The sequence below is a fragment of the Bufo bufo genome, chromosome 10, assembly GCF_905171765.1.
Source record: "Bufo bufo chromosome 10, aBufBuf1.1, whole genome shotgun sequence".
Classification (NCBI taxonomy): domain Eukaryota; kingdom Metazoa; phylum Chordata; class Amphibia; order Anura; family Bufonidae; genus Bufo; species Bufo bufo.
The window spans coordinates 47,095,372-47,116,687 of NC_053398.1; the positions used below are offsets into that span (position 1 = coordinate 47,095,372).

General features: G+C 46.7%; 1 protein-coding gene across 1 annotated transcript in view; it reads right to left on the bottom strand.

Annotated features, from left to right (window-relative positions):
* The window catches only part of PHRF1 (PHD and ring finger domains 1), a 67,787-nt gene that overhangs the window by 16,177 nt on the left and 30,294 nt on the right, over positions 1-21,316 (bottom strand). The window contains 10 exon segments of the mRNA XM_040410749.1: positions 2,536-5,062; positions 5,064-5,170; positions 5,172-5,229; positions 7,483-7,623; positions 7,625-7,651; positions 8,974-9,041; positions 9,043-9,094; positions 18,074-18,261; positions 19,186-19,283; positions 20,892-21,024. Coding sequence (XP_040266683.1) covers positions 2,536-5,062; positions 5,064-5,170; positions 5,172-5,229; positions 7,483-7,623; positions 7,625-7,651; positions 8,974-9,041; positions 9,043-9,094; positions 18,074-18,261; positions 19,186-19,283; positions 20,892-21,024 — 3,399 coding nt within the window.

Genomic DNA, 21,316 nt, shown 5'->3' on the forward strand with positions numbered 1-21,316 from the left:
TAAATTTATAGCTTAAAAAGGGGTTGTCCCACAAAAAATATTCTACAGTTTGCAAACCAGCACCTGGATCTGAACACTTTTGAAATTGCATATAATTAAACATTTAGCATAGCCAATGAGTTATTCAATAAAATGTATCTGTATAGCGCCACCTGATGTTTTTTTTTTCTTATTTCTTTCTCCTGCTCACTGAAGGCCGCACATGCTGTTTCATCCTTCAACTGCCTCCTGAGCTGTGATAGGGAGAGCATGGACACGCCTCCAGAGCTGTGATAGGGAGAGCATGGACACGCCTCCAGAGCTGTGATAGGGAGAGCATGGACACGCCTCCAGAGCTGTGATAGGGAGAGCATGGACACGCCTCCAGAGCTGTGATAGGGAGAGCATGGACACGCCTCCAGAGCTGTGATAGGGAGAGCATGGACACGCCTCCAGAGCTGTGATAGGGAGAGCATGGACACGCCTCCAGAGCTGTGATAGGGAGAGCATGGACACGCCTCCAGAGCTGTGATAGGGAGAGCATGGACACGCCTCCAGAGCTGTGATAGGGAGAGCATGGACACGCCTCCAGAGCTGTGATAGGGAGAGCATGGACACGCCTCCTGAGCTGTGATAGGGAGAGCATGGACACGCCTCCTGAGCTGTGATAGGGAGAGCATGGACACGCCTCCTGAGCTGTGATAGGGAGAGCATGGACACGCCTCCTGAGCTGTAGCCGAAAAGACACTCCCCAGAGCAGTCAGCTTGATATAAATCTAGCAGAACAATGAATTGGGAGATCTCTGGATCCATGTGAGGTACAGGGCTGGTTTAGGCTTTGTTCGAAAAATACTGTCATGTACTATATGTCTGATTTTCATTTTTTACATTAGTCATGGGATAACCACTTTAAAGGGGTTGTGTCACTTCAAACATTGATGGCATAACACTAAGATAAAATGTCATGTAGGTGCAGGTTCCAGAGGTGGGACCTGCACCTATCTCTAGAAGGGGGGCCCCCAAAGTGAACAAGAGCACAATGCGAATATATGGTGGAAGTTGTAGTTTCACAGTAGATGAAGTGCCAAAGGTTGCTGATCCCTGCTGTAGTGCTTCACTTGCAGCTTTATCATGTACCAAATACAATATTAAAGGGTTTGTCCCAAAAGGACACCTTCCTTTCTGAATGCTGCCACCAAGTTGGAGAGCCAAGTGTAGTATGTAAATACTGTATGGACCATGTAATCCCATAATATTACATTCAAACAGAAGTTGAGGGTTGACCCGTTGGTTAGAGAATTGCTAAAAGACTGACTACACTGCTTCAATATATTTTTTTAAAAAGAACCTGTCACTAGGTTTTTGTAGACTAGACCACCAGTATGCCATTATATCAAAAAGTGTCTGAAACAGGTCCCTGTGCACCTGTGCAAAGTCTTTGTCGTAGCATTAGGTATAAAAAGAAGATATAGTACAGAGCATGTGACATGTAAACTACCAGAAAAGAGCCCAGAGAAACAGAACAACTCTCATCCATGGGCACTGCAGCTTACTCAAATTGTCACTTCAAAGAACTTATGTGAGTATGTTGTAATTTGCCAGCAATGAAGACTGGACTATTGGTGATTTACACTGGCTACTGGTATTTAGAAGTCAATTTGTCCTAAACCAGTGAGCTATGCAGATCCAAAGTTAAAATATTTAGGTTACAACATTGCTATAAAAATGCGCAAACTCAGTGTAGAGCAACCTATAATAACCCCTCAAAAAACAACTCACTGGAAACAGGTAAACCTACAGCGAAACAAAGGAGTCCTTAAACGGCAATATATGCAAAAATTGAAATACATTTTATTGAATACATAAATATAAAAACATGGAGATCACAAGACACACAAAATATGTGATACCCCCAAGCGGACAGAGTATACATAAGCCAGTAAATGTAAAGTGAGCACATATAGAGAGAGCCTGCGAGTGTCTATATACTAAACAGGCCTACAAAAGCAGGAACCAATCAAAGGTTTATGATAGCGCCCACATTAGGTAACGTATATGCATATAGTGTAACTACAGCTTACCCATAATGTTGCATGTGGTCCTCCTTGTGGTGACAGCAATATTATGGGTAAGCTGTAGTTACACTATATGCATATACTTTACCTAATGTGGGCGCTATCATAAACCTTTGATTGGTTCCTGCTTTTGTAAGGCTGTATACTTGTTGCACTTGGCACTTTATAACTGTTTAGTATATAGACACTCACAGGCTCTCTCTATATGTGCTCACTTTACATTTACTGGTTTATGTATACTCTGTCTGCTTGGAGGGATCACATATTTTGTGCGTGTCTTGTGATCTCCAAGTTTTTATATTTATGTATTCAATAAAATGTATTTTTGCATATATTGCCATTTAAGGACTCCTTTGTTTCACTGTAGGTTTATATGCAGATCCAGAGGTGGGGCCCACATGTATCAGACTTTTAGGGCACATCCTGTGGATATGCCTTAAATGACCACTATTAGAATACCCCTTTGAGTTACACCATTTACCTTAAAGTCCCCTTCTCTCTTCATCATTATAGCCTCTTCAAGATCCACATCATCTGGGCTGGCAGCCTCCACCGAGCACACGTCATCAGAAAGTTCATTTAATAGAAAATCATCTAAGTGGGAAGGTGACCACTGAAGATCATCATCATCTTCCTTCTTGACAGTTAGAACAGCAGTAGACAAGGAATGATCCCCACAAGATGGCTGTGGACTAGGAGACTTTGGACTAGCAGGCTCTGTGCCAGTAGACAACAATGAAGCTTGGGGACTAACCACAGATGTAGCCAGAAAGTCGTTTAAGGGAGAAGATTCCTTTGGAGAAGGGGGTTCTGGGATGTCTTCATTATTGTTTTCAGGAACCAAGGAATCCAAAAGAGATGGAGACCAGGGTGGGCTTTCAGGTTCCAACTTAACTTCCTCATCACAATCAGATAACTCAACATCTTTTTCCTCTTCAATGGAAATGTTACTTTCCAAGTACTGGAATGCATGTCTTTCATGGTCTTCTTCTTTGGGTATAAGAAGCATGGACCTTTTTGTCTCTTGAACAATTGTGGGGGACTCAGATTTAAAGCTAACTGTACACATTATAGTTGTTTCATTGTCATTTGGGGACAAGACAATGTGTCTAGTTATCTCTTGGTCTCGAAACGTGGGAGATTTGTCCCTTGACTTGTGAGTTTTAATCTCCTTAGTCAATGGTTGTGACCTTGTTTTTTGCTTTTCCCGGTCTTCCTTGGACTTCTTCTTCTCTTTCACTTTTGAAGTGCTTTCTTTGTTGGAATAACTCTTGTCACTTTTGTGCTTCCTCTTTTTTTCTTTTTCAGGGCTAACAGATCGGCGACTGGCAGATTCACTCCTCGAATCACGCTTCTTCTTCTTTTTCTTCTTAATGTTACAAATCCTGTGGGACGAGCTACTCCGACTGCTAGATCTGGACCTTCTTCTTTCTCTAGACTCATAGTTCTTCTTTTTCTTTTCTTTCTTTTTCTCTTTTTGACGCTTCTTCTTGGAACGTTCACAGCTTCCAGAGCTTGACCTGTCACTACGTGATCGCTTTACCTTATGTGACTTTGATTTGAGTTTTCTCTCTTTTTCTTCTGCAGACCAAGATGCAGATCTTGGCTCTTGTTCTCGGGACCTTGTTCTAGATCTCGACCTTGAGCATGGCTTTGGTTCCTCCTTAACTGTGATTTTCTTTTTCTGTAGTTCTATGCTATGACTAATGGATAAAGAGCAGGACTCCAAGGGTTCCTCTTCCTCCCACACCACTCTACCACCTGCAGTACTATGGTGAAAAGTTCTGTTTGGAAGTACATCTGGCTCAGTTTTAATAGAAATTTTAGGCTGATCTTCTACATCAAAATGGAAGCCGCGAGTACCACCTGCCGTGAGATCAGATGTAATTTTTAGTCCAGACAATGGACAGGTTATTCTAAAAGGAATATGTTCAGTTAATTCTTCCTTAATTTCCTTTTTAATCTCATTATCCATTTTAAGGGTAGGGGGAGACACTGAGCTTACATTTTCTGGACTTTTCCTTTCTTGTGACTCTTTGTTGGTGGGTGACTGCCCAGAAAAGTCAGGCCCAAGTTTAGATATACCAACTCTACTAGAGTGGGTAGTGAACTTAAAGCTCCGAAATGCTCCCACTTTCACACCAGTAGATGGAGCTGTACCAGTGTTCTCAGTGGATGTGGAGGGTATCGGGGGTGTGGTAGGCCTTTCTGGACTGCTATTTTGCGACCCTGAATCTGAACCTGTTGGCTCAAAAGGATCATAAATTTCATTTTTAATAGTTTTTTCTTGTTTGATATTTGAAGGGTAAAGCGGTGTAGCCCTTTGTTGCGTTTTTACTTCTGATGTGCGGAAAGGGTCTTTAGCACTAGGACTGAATTGTCTACATGAATTACTTGAACTTCCACTTATTGTTATTCTAAGCCCTCCTCCTGAATCTGAGGAACCTGCATTCCTCGATGAGTTTGAAAGAGGTGCTTTACTGTTGCTTGAGGCTGTATGACTAGATGAAATTCCACCACAGGGTCTTGAAGGTGCTTGAGATTCTTGGCGAGTGCTTTTTTCGGTATTTTCTGATGTATTAAACCTGCCTAACTGCTTACTCTCACCTCGTCCAGTTAGCTGGTTTACAAGAGGCCTTGGAAGGCTAGCATTTGCACTACTGCTGGCAGAGGACTCCAAACGTTTTCTGCCTTCACTATTGGGACTGATGTTAGTCTCCTTTTTGATCTTTGGTATCCGAGGAAATTCAGAAATGTCCAGTCTTTTTGCACATGGCCTGATCGGATGCTTGACCTCTGGTGGTTTTGGAGGGATTGGATCATTTAAGTTGGCTGACTCTGGATTGCGAAGTGTTCCATTCATACGAAGCGGTTCAGCCCCCTTTGAAGTTAGACGTCCAGCAGACTGCACTTGGACAACCCGTGGGGTAAAAGCATTCTTCAATCGGAAAGGAGAAATCCCAGGCATTGAAGAGTCGGATGATGCAGGAGGTGGCGAAGGTGAAGGGACAGGAGTATAGATCAGATGAAGGAGAAATGAGATGTGGTTGCTGTACAACAGGTTTCCATGTATTCGGTGAGGAGGAGATTGTTGGGGACCCTGAGTGAGATGGGGCTTGGTTCCTTTAGGCCAGCTGGTGTTATTTCTTCCCTAGAGTTCTGTGATGACATTTCCCTAAAAATAATTCAAGAAAGGTTATCAAAAGCTCACAAAATTTTAGCAATATACCCTAGAAAACGCTATACTATGACTTAACAAGCACAAAATAGGACTCAGCATTAAAGGGAACCTGTCACCAAAAATTCAATGTAAGCGACAGGCAGCATGTTATAGAGTAGGAGGAACTGAGCAGTTTGATATATAGTTTTATGGGAAAAGATTCAATAAAAGGCTCCATTCAGACGTCCGTAGAATGGGTCCGCATCCGTTCGCAATTATCCGGAACGAGTGCGGGACCCATTCATTCTCCTAAGGGTCCGGAAGAGATGCGGAGAGCATACTATGTGCTCTCCGCATCCGCATTTCCGGAGCACGGCCCGATCTTCCGGTACGCAGCTCCACAAGAAAATAGAGCATGTCCTATCCTTGTCTGCAATTACGGACAAGAATAGGCATTTCTATGGGGGGTGCCGGCTAGGTGTATTGCGGATCCGCAATGCACTACGGACCTCTGAATGGAGCCTTTATCGTGTTTTCCTCATTAAAATTTCTGCACGTTCTGGGCTTTGAAGACAAGGAGGCTGATAGTCCTATTAGTGACTGATAGCCTGCCCTCTAGGACTGTGCATACAGAGATAGCTGTCAATCACTGATAGGACTGCCTCCCTGACTTCAGAGCCCAGAATGTCCAGAAACTAAAATACAATTTATACTGAATTTTTCCCATTAAAACTATACAATCCATCTGCTCAGCTCCTCCTGCTCTATGACATGGTATCTGTAGCTCAGATACATGTTCAACCTGACTGGTTCCCTTTAAATACCTGCCACCTCACAGTTACCTTTCCTTCTTCCCCACACCCTATGAGACCAAACATATGTGCACAATTTCTAACAGTGGATTTAGGCATTTCAGACAAAACGTCTGCCCTCAGTAACTATATTCACTATTGAGTTCCTGACCGCCATTGGACACAGACTTGGTTTATGTTGAGGGAAGCGTTTTAAATATATAAATATATGCATATATATTGGCCCTTTTGAATGGGCCTGTCCAGGGGGTGTAGGTGTATACATAGGGATGTATGTATCGCTGTCAGCATACATCTCTATGTATATAATATATATGTATAAATGGGGCTTATTGCTGCCCATTCAGACCCCCAGTTATATATATAATAAAAATGAGTGGCCATCATTACTTAAGAAATGAAGGTCCAGTCAGCCGAAAAATTGGGAAAACTTTGAAAGTAAGGGGCTATTTGACCATGAAGGAGAGTGATGGGGTGCTGCGCCAGATGACCTGGCCTCCACAGTCACCGGACCTGAACCCAATCGAGATGGTTTGGGGTGAGCTGGACCGCAGAGTGAAGGCAAAAGGGCCAACAAGTGCTAAGCATCTCTGGGAACTCCTTCAAGACTGTTGAAAGACCATTTCAGGGGACTACCTCTTGAAGCTCATCAAGAGAATGCCAAGAGTGTACAAAGCAGTAATCAAAGCAAAAGGTGGCTACTTTGAAGAACCTAGAATATGACATATTTTCAGTTGTTTCACACTTGTTTGTTATGTATATAATTCCACATGTGTTAATTCATAGTTTTAATGCCTTCATAGTCATGAAAATAAAGAAAACTCTTTGAATGAGAAGGAGTGTCCAAACTTTTGGTCTGTACTGTATATATTTATAAGTGTTAATTAGACTAGAGACGTGTAGTTTGTTAATAAATACCTTTTATTTAGCACAGCGTTGTAGTCTTATGTTATATTAGGCGCCGCAGGAATAGCCACAGGTAGTTCAGTATAGAGTAAGGTAATCAGTGTATTGGTATTTTAGGCATAAATAGGCGGAGTCATGACTAGACGACTCACGCCTATTTATGAATATTAATCATTGAGATTACCCTAAATTACAATAATTAATATCCTCCTTTAACAGTTTGTTCGGTTAGATGTGGAAGAAACTGATCTGTATAGTACCCCTACATCAACTCATCAGATACACCTAAAACCCAGACCTTAAAATCCAAATGCAATGCCTTGTTTCAGCTCTTGTGCTGAATCAAATAAACAGAACTGGTGAAAAATATTCTATCTGGGGGATCTGACAGCTGAGGCCCCAGTACTCTAATAGTTAGCACCTATCTTGTGAATGGGTAATCTATGTTCTTGGTGGAGAAGGTCTTCAATGTCAATAAATATATATATATATATATATATATATATATATATATATTGCATAGAGTTTAAACCAAAAAAGAAACCTACACCTCAGCATAAATGTCTCACCAGATTTCTTGGCTGTCAAAGATCCATCTCGACTGATCACAATATCAGAACTCTTCATCATGAGGATGCTCTGCCCAGAGAGGATACTTCCCAGGAGATCTGGCACAGGTTCTGCAACTGAATTCAGAAGCTACGGGGGGTGCTCTGCCTCTGATGAACACATAATAAGAAAAAAATTTATTGACACTACAGCTTATGGCATTAACCAATATACATACAATGTACATACCAATTCTCATGCCAAGTTACATATATTCAACATCACCCATCAAGGAAAGCAAGATACACACAGCCGAGTCACATTATTATAACCCACAATTATTATGGGCTACTTGGAAGTCTTGGTTATGATCTTCAAAGCATGTCGGACATTTCTAACATGTGACATGTCGCATTGTCTTGCTAGAAGATCCCATCTGTCCCACTGCAGACAATCAGTATTGATGGGTGTACGTGATCTGCAAGGATGGATTTGTACCCAGATTGGTTAAGACATGGGCCAGGAATGCCATGAAAACATTCCTCAGACCAGAACTCTGCCACCATCAGCTTGTGTTCTTCCAACAATGATTGCGGGGCGTTTGTTTTCTGATGTTTCTCACCTGACTTGCCAATGTCCATCTGTTCTATGAAATGGAAAATGTGACTCAATTGAGAAAGCAACCCTCTACCAATCCGTGGAGGTCCAATTCTGGCGATACAGCCGCGGAAATTGAAGCCTTTTCTGACGATGCAAATTTGTTAGCAGAGGTGCTATGACCATATGTCTGCTTTCGAGCCCCATACGCGGTAGAATTCGCTGAACTGTTTTAGACACACCTCTGGTAGCCCCTGGTTCATTTCGGTGGTGAGCTGCTCCACCGTAGCATGTCTGTCCGCCATCGTGCACCTTCATAGCAGTTGTTCACCTCACATATCAATGGCTCGTGGTGCTCCACTGTTTCCACGTTGTTTATTCACTTTGGTGCCATTTGTCCAAATCACCATACACTTTCACCATAGCAGTATGCGGAGAGTTAACAAACTGCGCAGTTTCAGAGATACTGTCACTAGTGATGAGCGAAGTGAGGTTTCCACTTTAAAAATCAATTACCGTAACTATTCAACAAAGTCATGCGCGACTTCGTGAATAACTAACTTCGGCTCATCGGAGCCTATACATTGTAATACTGTACGGAGACAGATCTCTGTACAGTATTAATCCAGTTATGAACGAAGCAACTTTCGGATGTAACATCTGACTGTTACCCTTGACCCGAAAGCCAATAGTCATCCCTTTTCACAACTGTGATAAATCACTCCTTTTACCCATGACAGCAATGAGGGATATGTGAGCAGACAGCATATCCACACCTTGTATACCCACCAAGCCAGATCATGCTGCCAGTGTCGAAAGTAGGAAGTGGACCATAATAATGTGACTCGACCGTGTATACACAGTATATTTCCAATACAGATTTTATTTCTCATACCGTGAAAGTCCAACAGAGATGGGCCTTGCAACAGGTTGATGTGACCTCAAGGCAGAGCGAGAGAGGACCCCTCCGCTTAGCAGTCAGTGGAGATGAGAGATTACTGATCTGATCATCATTACTGTCCGAAAACAGAAACATGGAGCAAATTCTACATTCAACAGTATTACTGACAGTTTTTAATATTAACTATTGCAGAGTGCTGGCTTAGCCATCTCCGGTAGTCCCATACAAATGAATGGAGAGCATGGTGCACATGCCTGGTGTGCTCTCCTTTACTTTCAGGGGACCCGCACCTATCTGACATTGATGACATATCTTAGTGTTATCCCCCCCAATGCCTCAAATGAGACAAACCCTTTAAAATGGCCCTCCAGGCTCCACTTTACTAAGGCTCATTTGTCTCACTATATGTGTGGTAGTACCCGAAAATCCCCATTTCTCACTGACTCTTTAGTTATCTGCAACTTTTTAAAGGGGTAGTGCAGTGGGTTAATTCTGATGACCTATTCTCAGGATAGGTCATCAATATCAGAAGTTTGAAAGAATAGCAGTGCTCGTGTGGACGCTACTCCCTCTTTAAAGTTAGGCTACATTCACACTCGCGTTTGGTGCGGATCAGTCCATGGATCTGTACAAACGCATCCGTTCAGATAATGCAACCGCATGCATCTGTTCAAAACAGATCCGTTTGTATTATCTTTAACATAGCCAAGACGGATCCGTCTTGAACACCATTAAAAGTCAATGGAGGACGGATCCGTTTTCTATTGTGCCATATTGTGTCAGTGAAAACGGATCCGTCCCCATTGACTTACATTGTAAGTCTAGACGGATCCGTTTGGCTCAGTTTCGTCAGACGGACACCAAAACGCTGCAAGCAGTATATTGGTGTCTGCCTCCAAAGCAGAATGGATGCGGGACGGAGCCAAACTGATGCATTCTGAGCGGATCCTTTTCATTCAGAATGCATTAGGGCAAAACTGATCCGTTCTGGACCGCTTGTGAGAGCCCTGAACGGATCTCATAAACGGAAAGCCAAAACGCGAGTGTGAAAGTAGCCTTACCTGTTTGTTGTCTCCTTTGTAGAGGCGGCCCAGAGTATTTACAACTGCTTGGCCCATTCAAGTGAATGGGGATAACTTAGGTAGGGGGTGAGCAGCAACATAAACCAATGATAAGAAGAGGTGTGTCTGAGACTACATCAGCATTTCTTTAGAAACTGTAGCCAAACTGTAGTCACAGAGTACAGCTCTGCCCTAATGGAGTGGAAAGTACAAAAAATGCCAAGGAACAAGTCAGAGAAAATAGTGGCATGCCATCCCTGTTCGGATGGTTTCATTTTTGCAGACAAGTGTTTTTTAACAATATCATCTAATTTATAAAAAAAAAAAATAAGGGGGGTGGGGAAGACTGTTAGCCAGTAGAAAACTGGTTTATTACTGCTCTCATTAGGAGATATAAAAATAAAAAAAAAGTCTTGCAGGTCTGAAACCTTTTAATGGCTAACAAAAATAGAAGCAGTGATGTTAGATAGCGAGCTTTCAAGACAACTTTGGTCTCCTCCTCAGCTTAAAGGGTGGTCCACTTTTTTATATTGATGACCTATCTTCAGAACACGTCATCAATATCAGATCAGCAGGGTGTCCGACTCACAGCTATCTGAAGAAACTGCAGCGCTTGTACGAGCCACTGCCCTCTCTTTGCCGTTTACTTGCTCACGGTTGACATTGCAGCAGGTGTAATTTCAACTCCGCCACCCTCAATGGGACAGCTCTCTTCTCTTCAACTTGAATAGGAAGGAGCCGCCCCATTGAAGTAAAAGGGACAGCAGAGTTGTAATTACACCTGCTCACTGCCTGTGATTTCGAGCAGGCAAACACTCGTACAACCTCTGCATTCTCTTCAGACAGCTGGTGGGCGGGGGGGTGCTGGGAGTCAGACCTCTGCCGATCGGATATTGATAACCTATCCTCAAAAAAATAAGAAAAAAGCAGACAATTCCTTTAAAGGGATTTTGTCAGCTGGATTTTAGCAATTTAGTCTCCTCGATTTGTTTTAAAATATACCAGTACTACTGCCATCTGTCTTCTCATTTTGTTATAAAAATATATATAAATATCGCTTTTATTAAAGGGATTCTGTCATGAGATTTTACCCCTATAACCTAAACATATGCCCATGTCCGTACTAATAACATGAATCCTAAGCTGGCCTTATTAAACCTGCTTGTGGCTCTATTAGCTCAACAAAGCCGCTGCCAGGAATCCGCACGAGCGCATCAGGCTGAGCCTAGTGCGCACGAGCGGGATCTGGCAGAGGGACGGGAGGATTGCGGCACTGTAGACAGGGAGGGCGGCGATTAAGACAAGGAAGGCGGCGCTGGGCACAGCCGGGCACCCTTAGGTAGGTGATTGACAGGTTATAAAAACGAGATTTTTGTATAACTTACCAGTAAAATCTCTTTCTCGCTCTTTCCTTGGGGGACACAGAAGACCTTGGGTATAGCTCATCTCCATAGGAGGCGTGACACTAAGTGAAAGCTGTTAAGCCCCTCCTCCACAGCTATACCCTCAGCCTGGAGAGAGAGACAGCCAGTTGCGTGTCCAAGCAGTGAGAAAAGGCAAGTCCAACAAGGAACCAACAAGCCAACTACCCAACGGGTAACACAAACTCGGAAACCGTGTAGAGAAAAACAATGAATGGGTGGGTGCTGTGTCCCCCAAGGAAAGAGCGAGAAAGAGATTTTACTGGTAAGTTATACAAAAATCTCGTTTTCTCGCCCAGTTTCCTTGGGGGACACAGAAGACCTTGGGACGTTCAAAGCAGTCAAAAGGGAGGGACCACAGCTCCAAGGCGAAGCACCCGAAGGCATCAAGGAACCGCCGCCTGCAGACCCAGGCGGACCAAGGCAGCATACGCCTAAGCAGAGTATGCACCCTGTAGAACTCTGTAAAGCGTGCAAGGAAGACCTGTGGCTGCCCTGCTCAAATGCATGGCCGAAGCCCAATGCCTCCGGCCCAGGAGGCACCGATCGCTCTGGTGAAATGAACGGTTGACAGCAAAGGCAGAATCCTGCCCTCGGTGCGGTAACCTCAGCAATAGCCAATCTGATAAAGCGGAGGAGAACCACCCTGGAGTCCGTCAACTCTAAGCGCGGACCTCCAGGACCCAAGAGACCGAACGTCGACAAGAGCCGGAGATCTCCAAGTAAAACCGGCAAGGCCCAAACAACGTCCAAATCGGTGAAGTGTTGAAGCGAAAGGCAAACACCACCTTCAGAAGGAAGGAACGGGATGTAGAACAGCCCTGTCCTGGGAAAAGACATAAGGCTCAGAACAAAAAGGGGCCATTCAGGGCACCCGTCAGAGACAAGACTGATACGGAAACACAACGTACAGGACAGACGGGGTAGAGAGAACTTCTGTAACGGCTCCCAAGGACAAGATTGGAGCACCGAGAGCTCAGTATGTAGTTCCCCGGGCGATACCGAAAGACAGTACAGAGGAACCAAAGAGCCATTTCGAGTAAGAAGGTCTTGATAGGCCAGGGGCCGGGGAACGCTGGAAGAGGAAGAACAGCGCTGACACTTGACACCTCAAGCAAAGGAATCCCAGTCCCAGGTCAGGCCGGACTGGAAAAAAGGACAGAACCATGGGGAGAGAAAAGGTCAGAGTGGGGAATGCACAGCTTCCCACAGAACCCCAGACAAAAAGAACCATAAGTCTTACGACAGATCCTGGACGAAATACAGCCAGGAGCGGACAGTAGCGAACCCGCTGGAGTCGCCTGGCAAGCGGGCGAAAACGCAATGTGATCAGGCGCAGACTAGTAACACGGGCAGAAGTCGACCAAACTAGTCCCGTTGGCCCCCGAGCAACGTTGTCCCGTATCCACCCTAGTGGGGGACCAGAAGGACAGACGGAAAGGAACCAAAGGGCCCGCCCAGCATCCGCCAGATGCCAGGACAAGACAGGCTAAAGTCCATGCTGATGTAGCCATGTTCTACAGTCCCGGTGTGGGAGATCAAAGGACAATCTGGACCGAAAGGCAGTCCCCCCAAGTTACCGAGAAGATAAGTCTACAGCAGGACCATTGTCTTAGAATGGACCACGCAATCTGCACTCAGCGGGAGGACAGAACGCGGTAGACTCGGTAAATAGGCACAGCTAATACAGCCAGTGTGAACAAGGGAGACAGTACGAGGCCAAAAGGAACACCGGAACCATCCACATGAAACAACCATGCTCTTCCCAGAGGGGGAGGACAGTTGAAGGAACAGCCTCTGAAGTCTGGCGGGACAGAAGCCACATCGAAGTGATCTGTACCGAGCGGAGCCAAACAGAGCCGGCGATATAAGGTAGTCGAAACAGAGGCCGGCATAACACCCTCCAACCGAACGAGGAGTGGGCAACAGGGAAGCCATAGGACAGCTCAAAAGCAGAACCCTGCTACACTGTGAGATGCCCGGTTCACCGCCTCGCAGAAGGCAAATACCCTGAAGAACCAAGGTGGAGGTCCTCTGGACCTGGGTAATCGAGCACCCAAGAGAATTTGGGTGACCTTCCGAGAAAAGCGGCCCCGCACCTGGTAGCAGATCAGACTGAAGCGTTAGAGGCGCCAAAGAGGAAGGACTCATTACCACACTACATCGAAGAGGAGGAAATTGCAGCAGGCAAGGGTACCGCAGTACTGCCCAGAGCCAACGAAGAATTCGAGGGGCGCTCCAGACAACAGCACTCTCGACCATGTGACCACTAGCGCAGGGAAGCAATAACGCGGAAGGACGAATGGGGCACGCATCTAGGAACCACGAACACTCCCTGGGATGAAGGGCCAACTAATGAATGAGTACACACCAGCTCCGTGCAGCAGAGAGCAAGTAGAGCCCGTCCGGGGTCCAGGTGAGGCATACGTACGAGCAGCCAGTAAGCAGTGAGAAGGCCAACCCACCTACAGGAGGAGAAGGCATAAACGGCCCAAACAACGCACCAAGAACGTCCGCTCACTGCAAAAAGGTTAATTCAGCGAAAAGGGGGGGCTCGCCACAGAGTGCCACAGCATGTACGGAAATTGCAAAGTGCAACCTGAAAGGGAGTTATGCAAAGCCTAGTATAGCATGCGATGGACGCAAGCAGTCCGCCCCGAAAGGGGGGAAATTGTATCTGGCAAACTGCAGTCGGCAAGAGTGCAAAGGCCGGTCCCAAAAGGGAGTGATGCCTAAGGCCGTACCTACTTCAGAGAAGCAGGACATACCCTATAATCCAGCAGGAAACGCAGGAGGTCCCCTAGTGAAAGGGAAACATGCACAGGGTTATCCTAGCATTAAGTGAGTGTGCAATAATACACCCAACACTGACTTAGTGAGAGTGCTACTACTCTGCCAATGAAGGGGGACATGTACAAGTCCAGCACAGCCATACAAGGACAGCCGTGAATCTCATGAGCGTGCCAAATTCTGCCCATGGAACGAGGGGTGGTCACGCACAAGGCCAGCACCGTATCCAATGGGAGTGCAAGCGTTCCACCCATGTTAGAGGGCCATGCTCATGGCCAGCAAGGTATCCGGTGAAAGTGTAGCATGCCGCCTAAAAAAAAAAAAAAAAAAAAAAAAGGGGGGGGTAATGCACATGGCCAGCATCTCATCCAGGGAGAGTGCGTGCACCCGCCATGTATGGGAGTCATACACATGGTCAGCAACGTACTGGTGAGAGACAAACACAGTCAGTGAGAATGTGTGTATGTCACCTGAGGAAGGAAGGCATGCCCATGGCAGGCAGCGAAACCAGCGAGAGTGCGTACACCGCCCACGGAAGAGGGGTCATGCAATAAGGCCGACAGCGGATCCAGCGAGAGTGCAAGCACCCCTCCATGTATGGGGTACCATACACATGGCCAGCAACGTACCTGCGAGAAAAACAACCACAGACAGAGGGATGTATGTATGCTGCCTGAATCATGCCTATGGCCGGCAGCGAAACCAGTGAGAGTGCAGCATAGTAATATAGTACATAAGTTCATCATAACACATCAGAATAGAGTGCAGCGTTCCGCCTATGGAAGGGGTCGTGCACATAGCCAGTACCGAATCCGGTGAGAGTGCAGTATTCCGCCTAAAAAGGGGGTCATGCACACGATCGCAACAGATCCAGTGAGAGTGTAGCGTTCCGCCTAAGAAGGGGGGTCCCGCACATGGCCGACAGCGAATCCATTGAGAGCGCGCTGCGTTCCGCCCATGGAAGGGGGTCACGCACATGGCCGGCAGGAATCCAGTGAGAGTGCAGCGTTCCGCCTAGAGAAGGGGGTCACGCACATGGCCGGCAGCAAATCCATAGAGAGTGCAGCATCCGCCTATGGAAGGGGTCATGCACATGGCCAGCACGTATCCGGTGAAGGTGCAGCATTCCGCCTAAAAGAGGGGTCATGCACATGGCCAGCCGGCAGCCAGGGAGAGTGCAGTATCCCGCCTAGGGGGGGGGAGATGCACATGGCAGGCACCATAACTGGAGAGATGATGAATGCTGCCTACGGAAGGGCCGCATGCACTTGGCCAGCGCCGTATCCTGGAAGAGGACAGGAAAACCGCCTAAAAGGGGAAATGCCCTAGCACCGACGCAGGTTGGGAGCGCAACACTATGCCGCCTGTGGAAAGAGGGCATGCAGACATGCAGCACTACTGATGAGGCTGCAGCGTCCTGCGCAATCCAATAGAAATCTGTTATTATTTCTTTTTTTTTTTTTTTTTTTTATATACATACATATATATATATTTTTATTAAAAACACAGCCTCACTGAGGCTAAAGGGGGCCACCATATAGGGGCACAGATAGTCAGGAAAAAGGGGGGCCAGCCATACAGGCCCATTGGGAGCCGGCCTGTACCCAAAAGGGTTAACATGGATCCGACCTGGAGGGCGGCACTGCGATCCCCTGGGGGCGGAGGAACCTCCCGGCGGGAAAATTCGCCGCCTGAGAAGTTCCCGCCCCCTCCACCAGAGGCCGGAATTTTGCGGCCTAGTAGGCCGTGAAGCCGGGGACTAAATTTGCGGCGCCCGGCATGTACCGCCGGGACTGAGGCGGAGTGGCGCATCAAACCGGCCGCGGGTGCCCACCCTGCGGGCCGGTCGGAGTTGCGGCCCAGCAGGCCACGAAGCCTGGGCCAAAATTTGCGGAGCCCCACCGACCGGCACCGACGGTCGGCCGGGGCCTGCTGGGCATAGAAGTCAAGCCCAAAGCCGGCTGCGGGAGCCCACCCCCGCCGGCCGGAAGAGTCAGGGGCCCGGAATGGCGGCTTGCCGGCCGCGGGAAGCCCACCCCGCCGGCCGGAAGAGTCAGGGGCCCGGAATGGCGGCTTGCCGGCCGCGGGAGCCCACCCCGCCGGCCGGAAGAGTCAGGGTCCCGGAATGGCGGCTTGCCGGCCGCGGGAGCCCACCCCGCCGGCCGGAAGAGTCAGGGACCCGGAATGGCGGCCTAGCAGGCCGCGGAGCCTGGGCTAAGATTTTTGCGGCGCCCGGCCGCACCGGAATGCCAATGTCGGCCGGAGGCGAGGCCTTACTCCACAGCCGTCAGGAGCCTCAGGCCTTGAGCAACACTCCGGTAGGAGATGGGGGGGGACCCAGAGACCGGGTGCCTGTGGTAGAATAAACTATATTGCCGCTTCTGTAGCTGGCTGTGGGGACAGCCACTGGCTGCATGTCTATGGGAGCCAGGCAGGGGGGTGTAAGGCAGAAGGAGATTGCCGCTCTGCAGGTGCCAGCATAGATCCAGCAGGGGACTAGAGGCCCAGTATGGGGGTCAGTCACGCAGGAGACCGGGGGGGACGGGGACGTAGGGCTGGAGAAGCCTCTCTCTTACCACAGCCGTCTTCACCCTCGGTCCATTCCAGCAGGGTCGCCCCTTCAGCTACTGGCACCGTAGTGGCAGGACGCTGGAAGAGGGACTTGGCTTGCGGGCGACCCTTGCGCTGGCGGGATGCAGGGGAGCTAGGCTGCCCTGGTCCACCTTGCCTTCTGTGGGGGAGGCAGCAGTGCGGGTGACCGGCACTGGCGCAGCTCAACCCCGGGAGAACAGAGAGGTCTAGTGCGTCTCTGTTGTCCCTGATGATCTGGAACAAAAAGAAAATAAAAAAGTAAAAATCTAAAATTTAAACAAGGAGAATACAGCCCTGCAGAGCAGGGAGTGTCTTGCCTCCTTGGACACTAAGCAAAAACTGGCTGTCTCTCTCTCCAGGCTGAGGGTATAGCTGTGGAGGAGGGGCTTAACAGCTTTCACTTAGTGTCACGCCTCCTATGGAGATGAGCTATACCCAAGGTCTTCTGTGTCCCCCAAGGAAACTGGGCGAGAAAACCAGTTTTTTGGGCTAATAGAGCCACAAGCAGGTTTAATAAGGCCAGCTTAGGATTCAGGTTATTAGTACGGACATGGGCATATGTTTAGGTTATAGGGGTAAAATCTCATGGCAGAATCTCTTTAATATGCTAATTACCTCAGTAACATCACCGATGGTGCACCGTAATCTCGCGCATGCGACCTGGATCCACTGGTCAGCGCTGATCAGTGGATCCAGGGCGCATGCGCCAGATTACGGCACACCATCGGCGATGAGAGGAGTGAATAATTAACAGTGGGGCGGTGGCTGGGCTCCTAGAGAATGGGCACGGCTGGGCACCAACGGCCAGAGGGACAGCCCCATGGGCACATTACTGAGGTAATTAGCATATTAATAAAAGCGATTATTATTTTTTTTTTACAAAATGACAAAACAGATGGCAGTAATACTGGTATATTTTAGAACAAATCGAGGGAACTGATGTGGGTGATGTCAAAAACTCTGTTACTAAAATCCCTTTAAATCTCGAAAGCTTGCTATGTAACATCATTGCTTCTATTTTTGCTACCATTAAAGGAACCCTGCTTACAAGACTCTTATTTGGTTTCTCTTAATGAAAGCAACAATCCAATTTATTCTAATGATCAAACTTTTTCAGTCAAGAATATGAAGGTTGTCCCTGCACCTAAATAGAGCAGAGCTACGTCAGATGAGATCTCAGAAGCATGCTTTTTGTTGTTATTTCAGCTTTACATAGTTTTAACAATTTACCTGTCAAATGGATCTAGGTCATGTGCACTGCCAAACACAGAGAGGGTGGCAGCACCAATGTCATGTCTCATGGAGCCTAATGTTTGTTCTGGTGCCCTCTGCATGCGAGGTAACGCAGATCCCCGCTGCGGACTGCACATACCCAGAGACCTTGCAATGCGCCTGTGGGAAGTTGGAACTTTGCGACTCTGGAAAAGGGAACATATTCAAATGCACAGGTTAAATTTAATGTTTATTGGCACGGTGTACCTTTATTTATACTATTCCATAGCAAAATGATAAAATGTATTCATTTAGGGGCCTTTTACACAAAGCAAAATCGCCTGAACAATCGTTTGCACGTGACTGTTCGTTTTAAAAAATGCCCTGCGATCAAAGGACAAAGGAATATTCGCTTGCAGATCATTTATGCATCCTTCAAGATGACACTTGTAAACAAGGGATGTGCTCTTCATAGTCATGGACACTGTCTGGTGTGGGTATGTTTTGTGAATGAGCACATAAAAAAAATAAAACAATAATTGAAAACACATAAATGCAATTAAAAGGGTTTTAAAATACTTTTATTCTGATGACCTATTAGTGGGGGGTCTGACCCCCAGCGATCAGCTGTTGGAGCGGCCTTCTCTCAGCTTTTCCTAGGCCCTGTGACAACACGTTCATCGGTCAAGTGGCCTAGGTGCAGCTCAGCCCTACTGAAGTGAATAGGGCTGAGCACGACACAAAGCACAGCCGCTATACAATGTACCGGGCTGTGCTTGGTGAACTGAGAGAAGGCCATGGCGCTATGACCAGCGCTGGTACTTTCTCAAACAGCTGATCAGAGGGTGTCTGGGATGTTGGACCCCCACCGATCAGATACTGGTGACCAATACAGAGGATAGGTCATCAGTATAAAAGTCAGTGCTTATTACAATGTATCTTAAGACTCACAAAAGTTGATTATAAATATGTCTAACAACTTTATCAGAACAGGAGAACGCCAATAAAAAGCATGTCTGACGCATACATTATGCATTTTAAGGTATTTGCAGAATCCGCTCCGAAAGTAACAGTACCAAAGCCTCCTTGTCTACAATTTTCAGGTACAAATATTATTCACCATTACTCACCATCTGCTTTCGTCCTTTTCGCCTTTTAAACCGTCGTTTCCGCCTTTTTCGTACCCCATGGCTTCCTTTGGACGCCTTTGACTCGCCTGTTTTTTTTCCTTTGAAATATTAAGAGGAAATTTACCTGAAGGGGTTTTCCAGAATTTTTATATCGATGACCTATCCTTGGGACAGGCAATGAATATCAGATCGGCGGGGGGTCCAACATCCGGCACCCCTGCTGATCAGCTGGTTGAAAAGAAGGCTGCGCTCCATGCGGGTGCTACCTTCATTGTTTACCTGCTCGCCGTTGACATGTAATTACAAGCTGTCCCATTCATTTCTATGGGATGGTTCATCCCTATACACTTGAATACTACAGAGCCGTTCCACAAAAGTGAATGGGACGGCTTGGATGTCACCAGCACATTTAGGCCCCTTTCACACGGGCGTTGCGGGAAAAGGTGCGGGTGCGTTACGGGAACACCCGCAATTTTTCCGCGCGAGTGCAAAACATTGTAATGCGTTTTGCACTCGCGTGAGAAAAATCGCGCATGTTTGGTCCCCAAACCCGAACTTCTTCACAGAAGTTCGGGCTTGGGATCGGTGTTCTGTAGATTGTATTATTTCCCATTTTAACATAGTTATAAGGGAAAATAATAGCATTCTGAATACAGAATGCATAGTAAACTAGCGCTGGAGGGGTTAAAAAAAAATAAAAATTTTTTAACTCACCTTAAGTGAGTCTCCTTCTGTCTCCTTTGCTGAACAGGATCTGTGGTGAGCATTAATTACAGGTAAAGGACCTGTGGTGACGTCACTCCGGTCATCACATGATCCATCACATGATCCATCACCATGGTAAAAGATCATGTGATGGATCATATGATGACCGGAGTGACGTCATCACAGGTCCTTGAACTATAATTAATGCTCACCACAGGTCCTATTCCGTAAAGGGGACAGAAGCAGAGGCCGGGCTACGCGATCAAGTGGATTAAGGTGAGTTAAATGATTTTTTATTTTTTTTTAACCCCTCCAGCGCTGTTTTACTATGCATTCTGTATTCAGAATGCTATTTTCCCTTATAACCATGTTATAAGGGAAAATAATAATGACCGGGTCTCCATCCCGATCGTCTCCTAGCAACCATGCGTGAAAATCACACTGCATCCGCACTTGCTTGCGGATGCTTGCGATTTTCACGCAACCCCATTCATTTCTATGGGGCCTGCGTTGCGTGAAAAACGCAGAATATAGAGCATGCTGCGATTTTCACGCAACGCACAAGTGATGCGTGAAAATCACCGCTCATGTGAACAGCCCCATAGAAATGAATGGGTCGGTATTCAGTGCGGGTGCAATGCGTTCACCTCCCGCATCGCATCCGCGCGGAATACTCGCCCGTGTGAAAGGGGCCTTAGTGTTTTAGACGTATCATGAGAAACTGAAGGGTTTGTGCAGGCGTACTTTCCCACACAACTTGAGAACGGGAAGGAAGGACGCAATTGCACGCTGCATGTGGCACCCACCACGTTTTGCGCAGGCGTCCCATTTTAATAAAAACACAATGCGTGCAAGATACTTGCTGCTCAACAACCCGACCTCCCAGTGTGCAGCTTCTTTTCTCTGCATCCGATCTCAGAAGCGGTGGGGACGGGATATACGCTACATAACATCTTGGAAATAATTTAACTATCTACTCACAGTCTGATCAAGATACTCACCAGTTCTTCTTTTCCGTCTTGTGGTGGTGGTACGGGGAGTCAGATTTCGTTGGTAGACTGCAGTATTGAGTCCAGCTACAACTGCCTCAATGGTTTCATCAAGAAGAGAGGACAATAAATACCTTGGAACATTCTGTGAAGAAAATAACAGGATATTCAATTACTGGAAAGAACTGAACATAATATTTTCATTATAATTACGCACTATAGTCATTAAAGCAAGAACCCCCTTGTCACCTGCCGGACTCCCAATGTGTATAGATTCTTGTATTGTAAAGAGTAGTTGACTGGCCAACTCAAACCAGCCAGGAGGCCACAGGTTCAAGCCATCATAGGCTCTAGATATGTTCAGCATATAGAACGGGAGCATTTTCCAGCGCATGGGCCAAACTAAGTAACTGAATGAGGAGTTAATAGAACGGACA